The sequence below is a fragment of the Falco cherrug genome, chromosome 1 (assembly GCF_023634085.1).
Source record: "Falco cherrug isolate bFalChe1 chromosome 1, bFalChe1.pri, whole genome shotgun sequence".
Lineage (NCBI taxonomy): Eukaryota > Metazoa > Chordata > Aves > Falconiformes > Falconidae > Falco > Falco cherrug.
The window spans coordinates 27,064,736-27,079,994 of NC_073697.1; the positions used below are offsets into that span (position 1 = coordinate 27,064,736).

Below are 15,259 nucleotides of genomic sequence, written 5' to 3' on the forward strand. Positions count from 1 at the left end.
CCCCGGGGCTGGGGCTGGGGGATCCTGGCTGGGCGGCGCTGCGGGCCCGGCCCCAGGCCCGAGGGCGGGCGGGCAAGGGGAGGGGGGCGGCGCGGAGCCTCCTCCCGGGCTGTTCTTCCCCGGCCGGACGGAGAGCGGCACTGTGTCCCCGCGGCGCACGCTCCGCCGGAGCCTCCCCCTTCTCCCCAGCCACCGCCGCCGCTGCCGCCACCGAGCAGCTTCCCCCTCCCCCCACCCCTCCCCGACCAGGAGCCGCCGCCGCACCGCGGAGCAGGGAGGCGGCGGGAGCAGCGAGGGCAGCGGCCGGCGGGGGTGGCGGAGAAGCAGCGAGGACCACCCGGCACGGAGGCTACTCAATGCTGCACCTTCCGGAGCTGCATGAGGTAAAGGCGGCTCCGGGTCCCGCTTCCCTCCGTCCCCGCTCCCCCCCTTTCCGTCGCCCGCGGCCGGCGGGGGTGTGTGCGCGGAGCCGGGGGGTTGGGGGGCTCTTTGTGGGCCCGGCCGGGTGCGGGGCGGCGGAGCGAGGAGGGGCTGCGGGGCGAGGGGCTGAGGGGACATGAAGTTGCGGGAACAAATGGAAAGTGGAGAGTGGCCTGGCCCCCTCCCCGGGGGGGCTCCCGCCGCCGCGGGGGGGCCGGGCGGGGGGCTCGGCGCCGGGCGGGGGGGGCCGGCGGGGGTGTTTTGTTTGCGCTCGCCGCCGCCTCCCTCCCTCCCTCCCCCCTCTCCTGTTGGTTTCTCTGCCTCCTGATAGTTTTGAGGCCTAACTGTTTAGGCCTCGTCTCCCGGCTCCGGGGCCGGCGTGCCGGCTCCGGGGCCCTCCCCGGGGCCGGGAATCGCACCGCCTGGCCCCCCTTCGGGGCGTAGCGGGCCCTCGGCCCCGGGGCATCCTTCGATCGAGCCCGAAATTTCGTCGTAAAACCGTCAGCTCCGAACTATTGGTGTTGGGCTGGAGCAGCCCCGCAATGAAAGGAGGCGCCGGAGGGGAATGGAGGGGCTGGAGTTGCGGGGGGCGGCGGCGGCGGCGGTCAGGGCCTCGCTCCAGCGCGCCTGGGGCGGGAGGATGCGGCGGGGGCAGCGGCGGGGGGCGCAGCCGGCGGGGTGATCAGCGGGGCCTTCTGCGAATTGAGGGTGAGAAATGGAAAAAGAGGGTTAGAAAGTCGTTTCCATTCTGCTGAACTTTTGTTTTCTGACCGATAGAGGCCGGTAGAGGACTGTGGAGAAGGAAAGTTTATAACCAGCAGCACCAGGATGGACTTCCCTGCTACCCAACCAAAACCTGCTGCCGATGGTAAAATCATCTACTATCCTCCTGGAGTGAAGGAGATTACGGATAAAATTACCAACGATGAGGTGGTTAAACGGTTAAAGGTGAGCAATCCTGATCACCACCCCCTTCCCTGCAACTTTTGCTTCTTAAGAGAAACATTTCATCACTGGAAAGGAGAATTGCCAGGGTTTCCTTGTCACAGTTGAAATGTCTCCTTCTTACCTGCAGATCCTGCTTTTCTATAAAAGAGGAGTCATTTTTGTAATTCGTGGCAGTACTTCTGTGAGCTCCCTCAAAGCCAGAGTTGATATGTTAAACTGCTAATTTGTACGTGAAATACATCCACAGTTTTGGGGAGGGTCTGAAGTGGAATCATAAGTAATAATTGCAGGATATGTTACTGATAATTTTTGTTGGTAAGCTCGAAGGCTTTTGGGGGTTCCAGCGCCTTGAGCAAACGTAGTTGAGCGGCAGAAACAAGTAGAGCTAGCTAAGGGTGTTCTTGACTGAAAAGATAGCACTGTTTACAAACAGCAAAGATGAATTTCTGGAGTGTGTAGGTTAATTTTGAAATTGTTTAATATGTAAAACCTGCCTCAGATTTTGCAATTTGATATAACACATACAGTTTCTTTCCTATTCAGTATAACTGGTGCTTGGTAAAGTTACTAAATTTTCCTAAGCAAAAGGGACAGTTACAAAAACATCTTTGCTTGCTTGACAGCATCCTGGGGGACTGTGAGGCTTACCTCTGTGTTTTATTGGGGTTTTATTCCTTTTTTCCACTGGAAACATGAAATACTACAGTGATACAGTAGCATTATTTCTTAACTCTATGCTGAAACCAGAGAAGTTGAGCATCGATCAAATATTGGCACAGCTGGTTTGTTAACGCCATGGTCTTTGGACCAGAAAGTTGTTGTAACCTAGGATTTGGTCCTGTGCCCAGGTGAAGATGTAGTAATAATTTTTCAGAGATTGGAATAATTCTCTCATCTGTTGATCTGTGTCCCATCACAACAGTGACGCCGCAAAGACTGAAAAATAGAAATCACAGTCTTGTATAGTCAGTACATCGAAAAAATCTCTTACCTATAAATGTGAAGAGAATATAGGCTTTGTGCTTTGCTTTCAAAGCAACAAAGCACATGTCAGTTGTTTCTTTGAAAATGAGCCTTGTTGTCCAATTACAGTTTTGCGATTTATTGAATGGACAAGTCCAGTCTAGTATTTTCGAAACTCCAGTGGAATATTGCCAGTTACAGGAGAAGATCCTAGAGTTTTGATTGTTTGGACAGAGACCTTGAATAAAAGTCCATGTGGAACGGGGAGGAGTGCAGTTTTGAGGTGCTCATTGAAACAGGTATATTATTTTGTCCCTGTTGGAGAACTTGCAATGGTGAGCTATGCCATTCTTAGATAACAGACATGTTTTGCTGAATTCATGTGTGTGTGCTGGACATAATTTTCAGGCTAAAAGCAGATTTTTTAATGAACTACTGTTAAGGAATTCAGACGACCTTAAGACCATAGGCAAACTTTAAATGGGAACAAATATTTTGCTAGTGGACCTACCATCACTGAAACAACAGAGAAAGATTTTTCTTATCTTACTGGTACTGCTTAATCTGAGTTTGAGGATTTTTTTTGGTCAGATATTAACTTCACTGAAGCATCAAGAAAATTGGAAGTATTGTACAGTTTCGAACTAAACCAACAAGTATTTTACTCTTTATGTTTTTGTATAGACATATATAATCTTTATTTATGAAATCCATGCTTTTTATCTAATCTTATCATATATATAATATATATACCTATATATATCATATAATACATACTTGATCTATGAAACCAAATTCATTCTGGCATGTGGAATATTATGATGATGCAGTGCTTGGGATGGAAATGCTTGGAAAAGTTTTGTTCACTTAAAAGTTAAGTTTCCACAACTTTAAATATGACTGAGTGATAAAAGCCACCTTTAGCAGAATGTACAAATTCAGGCATGAATCAGCCCTTGAAACTAGTGGGTTTGCCACCTTCTTGGCCATGCGTGATCTAAAGATGCTCTGTGTGTCTTACAGAAGATGCGTGTGTAACTTGGTGTTTTGGCCACCAGGCTTTGGGTCATGTCCTGCAAATTTTTGTACTTTTAGCTTATTGAAGTCATGGTCAACTTAATTGGTTACAAATTTGTGTCCTTATTAGCAACTTTTCTGATACTGCATCTGTATTTTTGTGTCCAAACCTCTTCTTGTAATGAAGGCTTTTCATATTATTGGAACTTGAGACATTCTGGGCACCTGTCCCAGAGTGCCTGAGCAGCAGCTTTTGTGCCAAGGACTTTTAAAAAGAATGTTTTTCTATCCTTTCCCTCTTTCTGCTTGGGGTTGTGGGTAATAAAATGTAGGCCAGATTCTTTTACAGTGTTTTGATATATCTGTATGGTAACATTAGCACTGTCCTGAAAATGGAAGAGTACTGAGGGTGACGTAGAAAGGAAAAGCCTCTGGATTGCATATGTATAATGAATGAAACACCAGTTCAGGTGCTTTAATGGAGTCAAAGGGGATTTCTGGTGTGTTAGATTACATTGATGGGTTGATGCCTTCTTAGAGTGGGACAGTATGTGATGTATAATTTCAGCTATTGAAGAAGTGATTTTAACTGGTTTGCTATGGTTGGGGACAAGTGGCAGTTTAATAGATCCAAGTAAGTTTAATCTAATTGTGCAGCTAGCATGTAGCAGAGTTGAGGCTTACTGTACTTTGACTAGAAAATAATTTTTTTTTTGCTTGTTTTTTGTTTCTCTGTACAGTGCATCTTTTCAAGTAATGTAGTGATTGGTTTCAGGACAGTCAGATGGTTGTCAATTTAGTAAGGCTTGTGGGGAGAGGTAATAACTTTTATTTAAACAGGTGACAGAAGTGGAAAACAACAGACAATTCTAAGGCACCAAGTAGTCCTTTAGTTCCAAAATCTATCCAGCAACTAAATAGAGTTTGAGAACAAGAAAAAGTTGAGAACAATTGTATTAGCAATATGTTTTTTCCTGTAAGATAGTTGAAGGAAGTTTTAGAAACTCATAGAGAAGCTTTGCAGCAAAGTGGATACTGACTATTAACATTTTTTTCAAATTGACTGTATTTTACTGCCTTGTCAAATTCCAGACTTGTATACTGTTGTCAGTAAACTATTACATCTCAGATACCACTTTCTTTGTCACAAGAGAATATTTTGATGTCATTGATGTAGAACCTTGTAATAATTATTAATAAGATCAATAGTAGTGTACTTAATTGTCAGGTATGCTAAAAATAGCTCCACGAATCCAAAATGCATAGAGACTGACTTTCTCAGAGACTTGACTTTGTAGGCAAAACCAGAACTGAAAAGAAGTGGCTTGCTCTGCTGCTTGTCCCAGCCTCTGTTGTGTACCTTATCTACAAGCATTTGCTTTGCTGCGTGCCAAAATGGATGGGTAAACAGATCTGGGTTAAAACTTAGGAGGAAAAAGACCCCAAAAGCCAGACCTATGTTAATTTTAGTCTGAATAATTTTTGCCTGATTTATCCTGAGAGTTCACAAATACTTGTGCCAGCACAGCGGGGGAAAAGCAACTTCCTTTTGTGGCACTCCTGCCTTAGAGTGTTGAAGGAACTTCAGAGTCAATTTGAACATAAAAGTTTGCAAATGTTGACTTCTGAGATAGAGATGAGGACTTCTGTATGTTTCTGCAAAACCACCTCACCTGCTAGATATTTTTTTTTTTTTAGTAAAAGAAATAATGCATCATGACAAGTTCAGGTATAGCTTTGTACCAACAACTATACAGTTTGGTAAAGTGTATGACAAGTCTGTAGAAAAAAAGAAATCTACAGTGCAGCATTTTCTTTTACCTATAGATATCGGTGTAAGCAGCACTAATCCATAAAATCTGTAAAAAGCACATTTAATCAGACACTAAAGATACAAAAGTACCCCACCCCACCCCCAGGAAAAAGGGTGTTTCTGAAACCTTCCAAAGGAAAAGGAGTGATAAACTAGTTGCAACATAGAGATTTTTAACAAAGGTTTAAGACAGTGTAAAACCCTGTTTTTGTGAAATTAAGAGTTTCATAGGTTAGAATTTATTGAGGGCAATGTAGTTCTCTATCAAAGCTGGGGTTAGTATTCTGGGTTTTTCGGGGGGGGGGGGGGAGGTGCAGGGCGGGCAGGGTGCTTGTGTTAGTTTTGGGGAGTGATTTTTCTTTTGTTTCTCAGCCAGTCCAGCACTCTTGTTGCTTTTCCCATGGTGATAGTCTGGCAAGGCATTTTCTGTGAAAGTTTCTTTTGATTTCCACATATACCTTTCTACCCTCTCTCCCCAGTTTTCCCTCTGCCACCCAACCCCAAGGCCTAGCTTGTGATCACCTGGAGAAGACACACTCTTGGTGTGTCTTGAGATTTTCCTTATCTTGTCCCGTGGCATTTCTTAGGTTTTGGCTATGTATTGGTGCCAGAGAGAAACAAACACTTGCTTTCCTTCTTCCCATTGTCTTTTTGCATATTGCTCTGGTTATTAAATGTTGGCCTCTTTGTTGCTGGGCCTGTTGCATCTTTGTCTTTGGAAGATTATCCTCATGTCACTAGAAATAGTTAATGCTAATAATTTATCATATTACACACAGGTGAGTTTTAAGCATCTGTTATATAATGGTAAAATTGAGAAAGGTTGGTTGTATTTTCTACTTAAATGTTTTGGAGTAGGCTGGAGGTATGTGAGAGGGAAGAAAAGGTTGCTCTTCGCTCATCCTGATACTTTTGCAGAAATTAATGGATGTTCTCTGAGATTGTGTAGTTAGATGCACCTTTGATGTGACCTGGCTATGCTTAGGTAGTTATTTAGAACAGAACTAAAAAATACAGATTTATTATCCTGGAGAAGAAAATCTATGTGTGAGGGGAAAGGTGTACATATTAAGTATGTTGGATTGTACTAGTTAATAAATACAATTTGCTGGCAAGACTTGGTGACATGGGTATTTTCATGGGTGAAACCTCTGACTTGCATGTACTTACATGCTTATATTTAAAAATTCTAATCAGTTTTGTGGAGGTCATATAGCCAGGTTACAGAAGTGATCCACAGTTAATTATTCTAACAATTCTAAAACTTCCATTAATTGTATTTAACTGCAGACTGCCGTTTAGTGTTCTTGAGCTTTGCTGGCCACATAAGCCTAAAGCCAAATTTCTAATTTGATTTTGCTCATAGTTTAATCTTTTTAATTAGTTTGACTCTTGCAACAATCAAGTTTTCCATTAACTGGGACAGGCCGCTAGTCAAAGAAGAAATCTTGTCCTGTTTTTTTTTTTTCAATGGAATATAGCTGTTTGCTTTGTAAATGTCCCAATTTCATTAATCTTTAGAGAAATAGACCATGTAAGCTCACCCAGTTCACCCAGATGTTACTGAATTTCAAATTGACTGATGATGAGACCCTTTTGGTTTTGTATCTGATTTTAACAAAATTTTGTTACAAGTGCATCAGTAATTAACATACAATTTCACATGTATGATACTATTTTAATGGTTTCCCAGCAACAATAAGATAAATATATAGTGAAATAAAAGAAGTCCCAATTTGAAAGGGGGAAAAAACAGAGGTTGCTAAACCAGGAATGATAACTTCTGATGACTGACCACCAAAATGGATGAGTTCAGAAGTCCTTATGCCCTTGTTTATTCCATCATAAACCTGAAATAATTAGTTTTATTCTTGTGCTAATGCTTTTTTGTGAGGTGAGTACATCATGTTAATTGCAGTTCAAAAGATCGGGAACTGAAGAGCCACTGAAAAGGAAAAAACCAAACCCAAACACAAAAAAAGACAAGCTAGCTTCATATGCCTGATCTGGCATTTCTAAAATGTGACTTGTGCATTCTGCTACACTTTACATGTTCAGACCACAAGTTCCTATAGAAACTTTGTAATAGGTGGAGGCTAGGGTGAGAGTCTTCAGACTAAACTTTTAAAACACGGCATAGAATATTCCTTTCCTGCAATATTTCCCTTCAGTTACAGTCTTCCAGCTTCAATAAATAAGAAAGATGGCCTTTGAGTAATACGCTCCTCTACCAAATAACCTTGATTAACTTCAGAGCAAGTCCTTTCTGTGGACTGAACCAAGTAATGGCTTCAGGTTTTTGGTTGAGGTTGGGTTTTGTGTGTTTTGTTTTTGTTTGTTTGTTTGTTTGTTTTTTAAGGAGAGGGAGGAAAGGAGGGTATGTAATCACTTACCAAATACTGTAACGTCAGGATTGAGCAGGTTGACTAGAGATTTGAGAATTATAGGATTATACTTGGAAAAGAGGTGAATAAGATAAAAGCATATAAAATAATAAATGACAGCAGATGAGGAATTTCTGGTTTTGCCCCCCTCTCCTGAAGAAAGAGCATTCATTGAAATTGAAACTTAAGCAGTTGTTAAAGGTTACATATTTCTCAGAGTCATACTGGAAGGTTGCAGCAGACCACAGCTGAATTGATTTTTGATGTTGTCTTTAGTATAAGTGACATACTTCGATATGTCACTTCAGGTGGGTGTGCCTGTCAGTATGTATTTTTATGGTATAATGTGGGAGACTTTTTGTGTATTCAGATATTTTAAATAAAGTTTGGTTGCAAAATCCTTGACACATCAGTGCATTTTTATGAGAAGTTTGTATGCCTAAGTTTGCAAAACAGCAGGAGCCGTAGCTGTGCTCGGAGACTCATAAATGAAGTGTTAATCTCACAACAGTGCTATGAAATGAAAAAAAAAAATATCCCTTGGTTTGCAGACAGTAATGTGGAGATGATTGATGGGAAGGGGTATGAAACATCATCTGAGGTTACTTTTCTTCCTTGTCCACTTGTGAATCAATTAATATTATTTTGCTTAATGCCTATGTGCATCTTTTGCTACCAGAAAGAAAATCAGACAAAATAAATAGCAGGTAATTCATTCACAGTACACATTATAGCCATTTTAGTAGTTACAGAAACCAAACTTTTGTCTAGTCCACAATCTATGTTAAACATTCTTCATATATGATTTTTTTTTTTTTAGACTGCAATATCTTTTTAATCACTATTGTTACCTAGAAATCTAAACCACATGCCTATTATTGGTGTCACTCAAAGCAATGTGTGTTTGCTGGCTCTGCAGCTGCAGTAAACTAATGAACTGTATTCCCACTGCTGTGCTGACATCAGAATTTGGCTGTTGCAAAGATGTCTTAAGCATGATGAAGTACTGTTAAAGGTAAACAAAGATGAAATTGGCACAAAGTATGTTCCTGCTTAGAAATGAAGGTTGAAAATTTTGTGGTACCTAGATAGCATGGGATATCCTATACATATGTTTTATTTATGTGAGACAGATGATACATACTTATCTGATGGAGCTGTCAGAGCTGCAGTGTTAGGATCAGTTTTGCAGCCATGGTGTGGAGAAAAATCCATTCAAATTAACTGTGAAGACTGCTCAGCCTTTTTAATGTCTTAGTTATTCTCCAGTGAGTTCCCATTTCTTTCCAGTTGTTCAGTTATATTACCTAATCTTAATGGTACTCTGTTGTCTTACATGAATAGAGCCTGTCACCTTTTGCTGAAACACTGTTTGGTAGTCATTAGCAATTATAGGCCTTACACTGTTTTAGTGTTGCATTCTAATACCTCATGGTAGAAAGTATGACATCTGTCTCCAGGAGATTTATCAAAACTTTCCAAACTGTTGAAGCAGAGAAAAAGTTTTGTACTGGCAGAATGCATTCATAAGCATTAAAGAGACATATGCCTTTTTGATTTAAAAATACTTTTTTAAACTGATACAGACACTGAAGATGAAAGAGAAGGAGAAAGAACATTTTAAAAGAAGTTTGCATAAATAAAATATTTCTGGAGTCTTCCCTCACCCCTTTCTTTGCTTGGCTACAGCACCTGAAAAATGCACATTTGTGTGTGTTTTTTTTTTTTTTAAAAAGTAGTTATGTTGCTGTTCAGTAGAATTAGCATTTGCTTTGCAGTCATTAAAGAATACCATTTCCTCTGCAGTTGTACTCTCTGCTTTCTTACGGCCTTCTATGGAAATAACCTGATTGACCATCAGGGAATAGCTTCAGATCTGCAGGAGATCTGCACATTTACAATATTATTTTTTTACATTGTATAACTTACAATCTTTGAACTGTTCTATCACCACATCTAACACAAGAGATGAACTTCAAACTTGTTGTTATTATGAAAATCTCATTACTGTAGTTTTAAGTGCCTGAGAATCAGCCTCTCAAAAATTGAAAGAAAACATATTTGTGTTTTTCATTTTGTATATGTGATAGTGCTTTGTCTGGGCAAATGTGTTTAGCTTGCTTTTCTAATGAAAAAAGGTTTTATCTGGTCAGCCGCTCAAATTTCTTTGCTGCTGATCTTTCTTGAAGTTACTTTAGTTCAGAACTTGCTGACAGTAGGGCAAGGGTTTCAGAGATGCAAGATTTGTCTAATTGGTGCGAAGCAGAATAAGAGACATCAGAGTTCTGTTTATAGAAAGGAAAGTGGACCAGCACTGTTAAACATTTCAAAAGGCAGCAGCCCTTATGCTAGCTGGAATAAATTCAACTAATTCTGACATGGGTGTTTCGAATGCTATAGGGAATGTGCTGCCCACCCACCCCACCCGCCCTGGTCCAGCTCTCCAGGCACGGCACCCAGAAGGAGGTGGGCAGGTAGTGCAGGAGGATGAGAGTGAGGAGTGCAGAAGGGAGTGAGTTGGCAGCGCTCTTAGAGAACGGTGATGGGCAACAGATTTGTTGGAAACCAGCCATCATTAATTTTGCTGCTTATGGTAAAATTCATTTCATATAGCAGCAGTAAATGAGGTGAAAAGCTAAAATAAAGCACACAAACTTTTAAATACTTTCTCAACCCACAGACTAGTAGAGGGCTGTGCATGGTATTTGAAAATATTACTATTTTTTTAACTTTAAAGTGGTGGGGGTTTAATAGCTACAAAGGATTCCTACGTTCCTTGATCATCTTGATGGAAACTGCTTATGTGATGCACTAGTAGCTAAAAATCTCAAAAGATGATCACTAGGTTCTTTAGTTAATGTTTTCTATAGTATTTTTCTTAAATAATTTTGTTTTTTCTGTTTATTTTGGCTGCTTAGAATCATGATGATGGTACAAATGCTGAAGCAAAATCTGTGTAGTGAAAACTTAGTTGAACTTAGCAGGTGCCCAGTATAAAGAAAATGTGCAGTTTGAGCCTTATGATGATGCCGTAGTGTGGATGTGAAAAGTTTTTTAAAATATGTTGTTCTTTGGAAAAAAACCGAAACTGATTGACGTTACTGGTGTTACCAATGTGATGAAAGGAAACTACTGTTTGATATTTCCCCTTAAAACTACCTTCAGATGGATTTGAGTAGTCAAAGTAGGGTAAATCCTGTTGTTTTGATACAATTTTGTGTTTTAATTGTGTTCTCTTCTGTTACTATTTGAAAATATATGCATGTACTTAATTATCCAAAATGCAATAATGGTTCTCTGTAGTAAACTCATTATTGAATTTTAATCAAACCATAGTCGTAATTTAGTAAGGAATTACTGGAAATTAAATTCTGAGGAATATAAGAATTGTTACCTTCATGTGATTTAAAATAAAAAAAAAATGCTTGGTCACTTAACTCACACACTCTGACTGTGGTGCCTTTCTCTAGGCTTTAGTCCTGATGTCCTAGTCAGTCAGAAAGGATATAATTTTTCTTTAAAAACTTTGTTTACATGAAACAGTGGAGAAAAATCATTCAGAAATTATGTCCCTTCATTCGTACAGTTGTGCAACATATTGTAGAATAAATGAAGAAAAGTTTAATTCTTAAGCTGTTGCAGTAATAAGAACGAAACAAAGTAAACTTGATACTTTTGATGGTAGAAACAGAATTCAGCAATCTGGGGGGAGGTGGAGAAGGTTGCCCTCCGTGTTTGTTTTTGGACCACTGGCTCGCTCTGAGCTCTGAATTACCGCACAGTTAACATTCATTCACTTACAAAGCAAAACAAAGAAATGCAAGGCAACTTTAAAGCTTTTTGCTGAAAATACATGTTTATTTAAATACCTTATTCAGTCATCCTTTGTAAATGTAATTGGCATGTGTCACTATTTCTGAAAAACTTCTAATCCTTCTCTAAAGTTCCCACTTCTGCTATCACCAGTAAAATTCCAGTGGCAAGAAAGGAAGTATTTGCTTGTGTGAAGTCAGTAAATGAGGGTCTAGTAGTTGCATTTGTGAACTGTTAGTGACAGTTTTTTTCTTTAAAAATGTATGTAGAATATGAAAGTAGGCATAACTGTGAAGTCTAAGGGAAATTGGGAAATCTGGAAATAAGATTTCAGCTCTGTACCAGTTGGAACTGGTAGTCTAGACTGCTGTAAAATCAGGAGAGTTCTGCTTTAGGAAATGGGAGGGTTCATCAAGTACAAAACCTGTATCTTTGTAGAATATATACACATCAGTACAACCGGCAGTAGGTCAGTAGAAAGCCTAATAAGTTGTAAAGTCTTTTTGAACTGGGAGTGAAAACAAAGGCTGTGTTTCTAAACCTCAGCTGAGAAAGCAGGGATGGTGCGTTATGCTTTCCAAAATTAACGCTTTTTCAGTCCTAGCCTTTGTTTCCCTTTTAAAGGTTAAAACACCTTCAGTCAGATTGAAAAGTAAAAAGGCTGCCATTTAATTTTGTTTCATTTTGAAAGCTTTACGTATTGTTCTTAGTTTAGCTTCTTGAGCACATTGGACCATCCTGGTCTCAGTTGAATTTGTTAAGCAGATTAGAGCATAGTCATCCTAGAGTAGCAGCTCTGTGTGCCACTCCATTTCTGATGCTAAAATTGGATTTTGATACTCAGATACACAGGTGAGGATGGAGTTCTCCACTCTATTTTATCTGGCAATGAAGCTGGTTTGAGAGACTTCTTCAGGGACTCTTACACTGTCTCTGCCTCCTGAGAAATCATACTGTGGAGCTGTGCCCTAATTTGCACTGTCTTGAGACTCTTCAGAGTCATTCTGACTTTAGCCTGTACGTGGGTTGTGAGGACTTCCAGTTTCTGTATACTCTCTGATTGAACGCCTGTCAACACTTTGGTTAAAAGCCTAGCATCATGCAACATCATAAAATTAATTTTAAAACTAGCCTCAAAATTTTAGAAATAAGAAAAATACTAATTGTTAGCATTTTTGGAGGATTTGTTTAGAGTTTTCCCGCTGCTTTTCATCATCTTTGTCAATCTTCTGCTTGAAAACAGAACTATGGGCAAAAATAATTTCATCAGGAAAGGTGAAAAGGTGGCTTGGTAAGTAATGGAAGGTTAGTTCTGCAGAGAATTGGGAGTCAGTTTAGTAATCTGACCTGACCCACGTAGCAGGTATTTTAACATAGTCAGAAGCAAGTTAGTTTATTTAAACATTAAAAAATGCAAGTCCTTTTTATGGAGTGCCAGAATTGTGTTTTGGAAACTTGTCATCCTGACGCCATTGTACCTGACTACTTCTGCGGAAGGAAACAATTATCTTCACTGCTGCCGCCATTGCTGTTGAGGGAGAATAATGATTCAAAGCTGTTTGTCTTAACTGAGTTGGGAACACTCTCAAAGTCATTGAAACAAAGTTTGATAAGAGTAAGAGGAGAAAAGTAAAAAATGGAGGTACATGGTGATTGTAGGCAAGGAGGGGAACGGTAGTATGGTTGGAAAGGATGGAGTTGCTACACAGTAGCTGGAGGATTGCCGGGAATCAAAAGCTGGTGTGCTTCACCCTACTGCAATGTGTGGAAGCACATGCACCAAAACCAGCACTTTGAGCCAGTGAAGTACTCTTGCTTGCTTGTGGGCCATCTTTTTACACACAGCAGCCCAGGTGTGTCTGTGGCCTGCAGGATACTGGATTGTGGAAGTGATCCTATTAAAAAACTTTTTTTTCCCCCCCAGGTTAGTTTTCATTTGGATCAATGTGACTTATGCAGACTCACCTACTACCCCCTCCTTCTGTTGGCAGAAGCTGTATGGTGGTCATGGGGTAGTAGAACTGTTACTTGCTGTGAGCTTAATTTGGAACACTGTATTCATTGAGTTTGACCTTATTAAAACAACTTAAAAGATCCACTAAACTGCACTCTTTAAGATTGGGCTGAGGCAGTCCCACCCTCCTCTGTGCATTTATATAGCCGTGTAGTGGGCTGGGTCAAGAAGCGGATCCGTCTGAAAAGTAACGTGGCCAGAAAAAGGGATTTCTCAGTAACATCACTCATCAGTTGCATGCGTGCTGGAGTAATAGACAGACAGGTCTGACAGATTTGGGTTGACCCTAAGAAACACTACAAACCCCTACCCCAGTTTGGTGAAGCAGTATCTGTGTACAAAATTGTGTCCCATGTTTCTTAGATCTGCAAATGTACGTGCAGTGAATGATGTGCTACACTTACACGTCTGAAAAAGAAACTAAGGTACACAGGAGAATGTTCTCTGGCTGGAAACAATTGAAATCAGTGCCATGTTTATACGCAAATGCATGGATTGTGCTGGTGCCAGTAATTTTGAAGTAATGTGGATGTTGTAGAATCCACAATGAATTTTCTAATGCTTTAGCTGATAGCTGCTGTAATGGATCATCCCATTCATCCTAATACGTGATTGCTTTCATTGGACTTCAGAATTGGTGTGATAATAGTGAGAGGTACTTATGTACACTTCTTTCTCTAGGAATGTTTGATTTCCTCTTTTTTTTCCCCTTACTGTCATTCCCATTTGTGCAAAAGAAAAAATTTGAAGTTTCCGTGTTTTTCAGGCCTCTGTAAGCCTGATGGCTCACAGTTCTGTACCAGTATTATCATTAGAGATGTGGTGTTTGATGTTTAGACTGGTCTTTTCCTGTTTTGAAGTCCAAACTACTGAGTCTTGTGCTGTGACTTGAACTAGAGTAGGCAGTACAGGCCAGTGCTTGCAAACAGATTTGTCTTCATGCCAGCTTTCATTCTTATTTTTTTCCCCTCCTAATGCCTGCTGTAGTTGATTGTTCTTTATACAACAAGTTGTGCTAACTTAAGGATGTGTATCTGTCTATAGGGGAATATGTGTGTGCATACCTACACATATATGGAAATGAGTCTTATTTTCAGGTAATCACACATTCACAAAAAATTGTACTACTCAGCAGATGGGCATCATAAATGGCTTTCTCCGCTACCCCCCACCAAGCATGGACTGATAAAATGCAAGCGGTAGAATCTTTTTTTGTGTTATCCCAAAGCCAGCATTATTAACACTCCGCAGGGCTCATAGCAGGAGCAGACCATGAGTTTGCTGTTTCACATGAAGCTCTTCCAGAATTATTCAGAGAAAGTGAAAAATCTTCTTCTTTAAGTGTTACTGTTTAACTCGTATTTCATACACTTCAGGGCCTGAGAATTGTGCAGAATATATTGTTAAGGATTCCTTGATAGGCCAGAAATCTGGCTACTGTTGAAAAATGTTTGAATGTAATTTTGTTTATTTGAAGAGACAGTGTTTACCAGGCAGTAGCTTGCTCTTCTGTGGTGGTGTATGCATTGAAATTCTGTAGTTGTCAAACTTCAGCCAACCTTATTCCCAATCAATGAGAAATTTGCCCATAGTAATTTGTATATGGAAACTTCTGTGAAAATAGCTGCATGGGAATATTGCCAGAAACTGTTGGATGAATTTGTATGGATGATTTTGATTATACAAATCCTCACTTTGAAATAATTCGATTTCAACTCATGTATTGAGTGTGTGGGTTTGTGGCTTCTTGTTTTTAGTTGTTCCATTCTGTAGTATTATTAAATTAAACCTTTATTTGTAATGTTCAATTCGGAAACCTTCAAAATAATGTTTAAGGAATGAATCTATGGCACCGATCAGTAGTATATTGGGATTCCTGGGGTTTGG

At 40.2% G+C, this 15,259-nt stretch overlaps 1 protein-coding gene across 2 annotated transcripts in view; it reads left to right on the top strand.

Annotated features, from left to right (window-relative positions):
• The first annotated feature begins 25 nt into the window (after window positions 1–25).
• Window positions 26–15,259, top strand: part of PDS5A (PDS5 cohesin associated factor A) — an 85,947-nt gene continuing 70,713 nt past the window's right edge. The window contains exons 1-2 of one of the 2 annotated variants that reach the window (XM_055724572.1): window positions 26–383; window positions 1,198–1,368. In XM_055724572.1, coding sequence (XP_055580547.1) covers window positions 357–383; window positions 1,198–1,368 — 198 coding nt within the window. In that variant the 5' untranslated portion in view covers window positions 26–356. The remainder of the gene's footprint in view (window positions 384–1,197; window positions 1,369–15,259) is intronic. The other variant, XM_055724567.1, reaches the window with a different exon arrangement.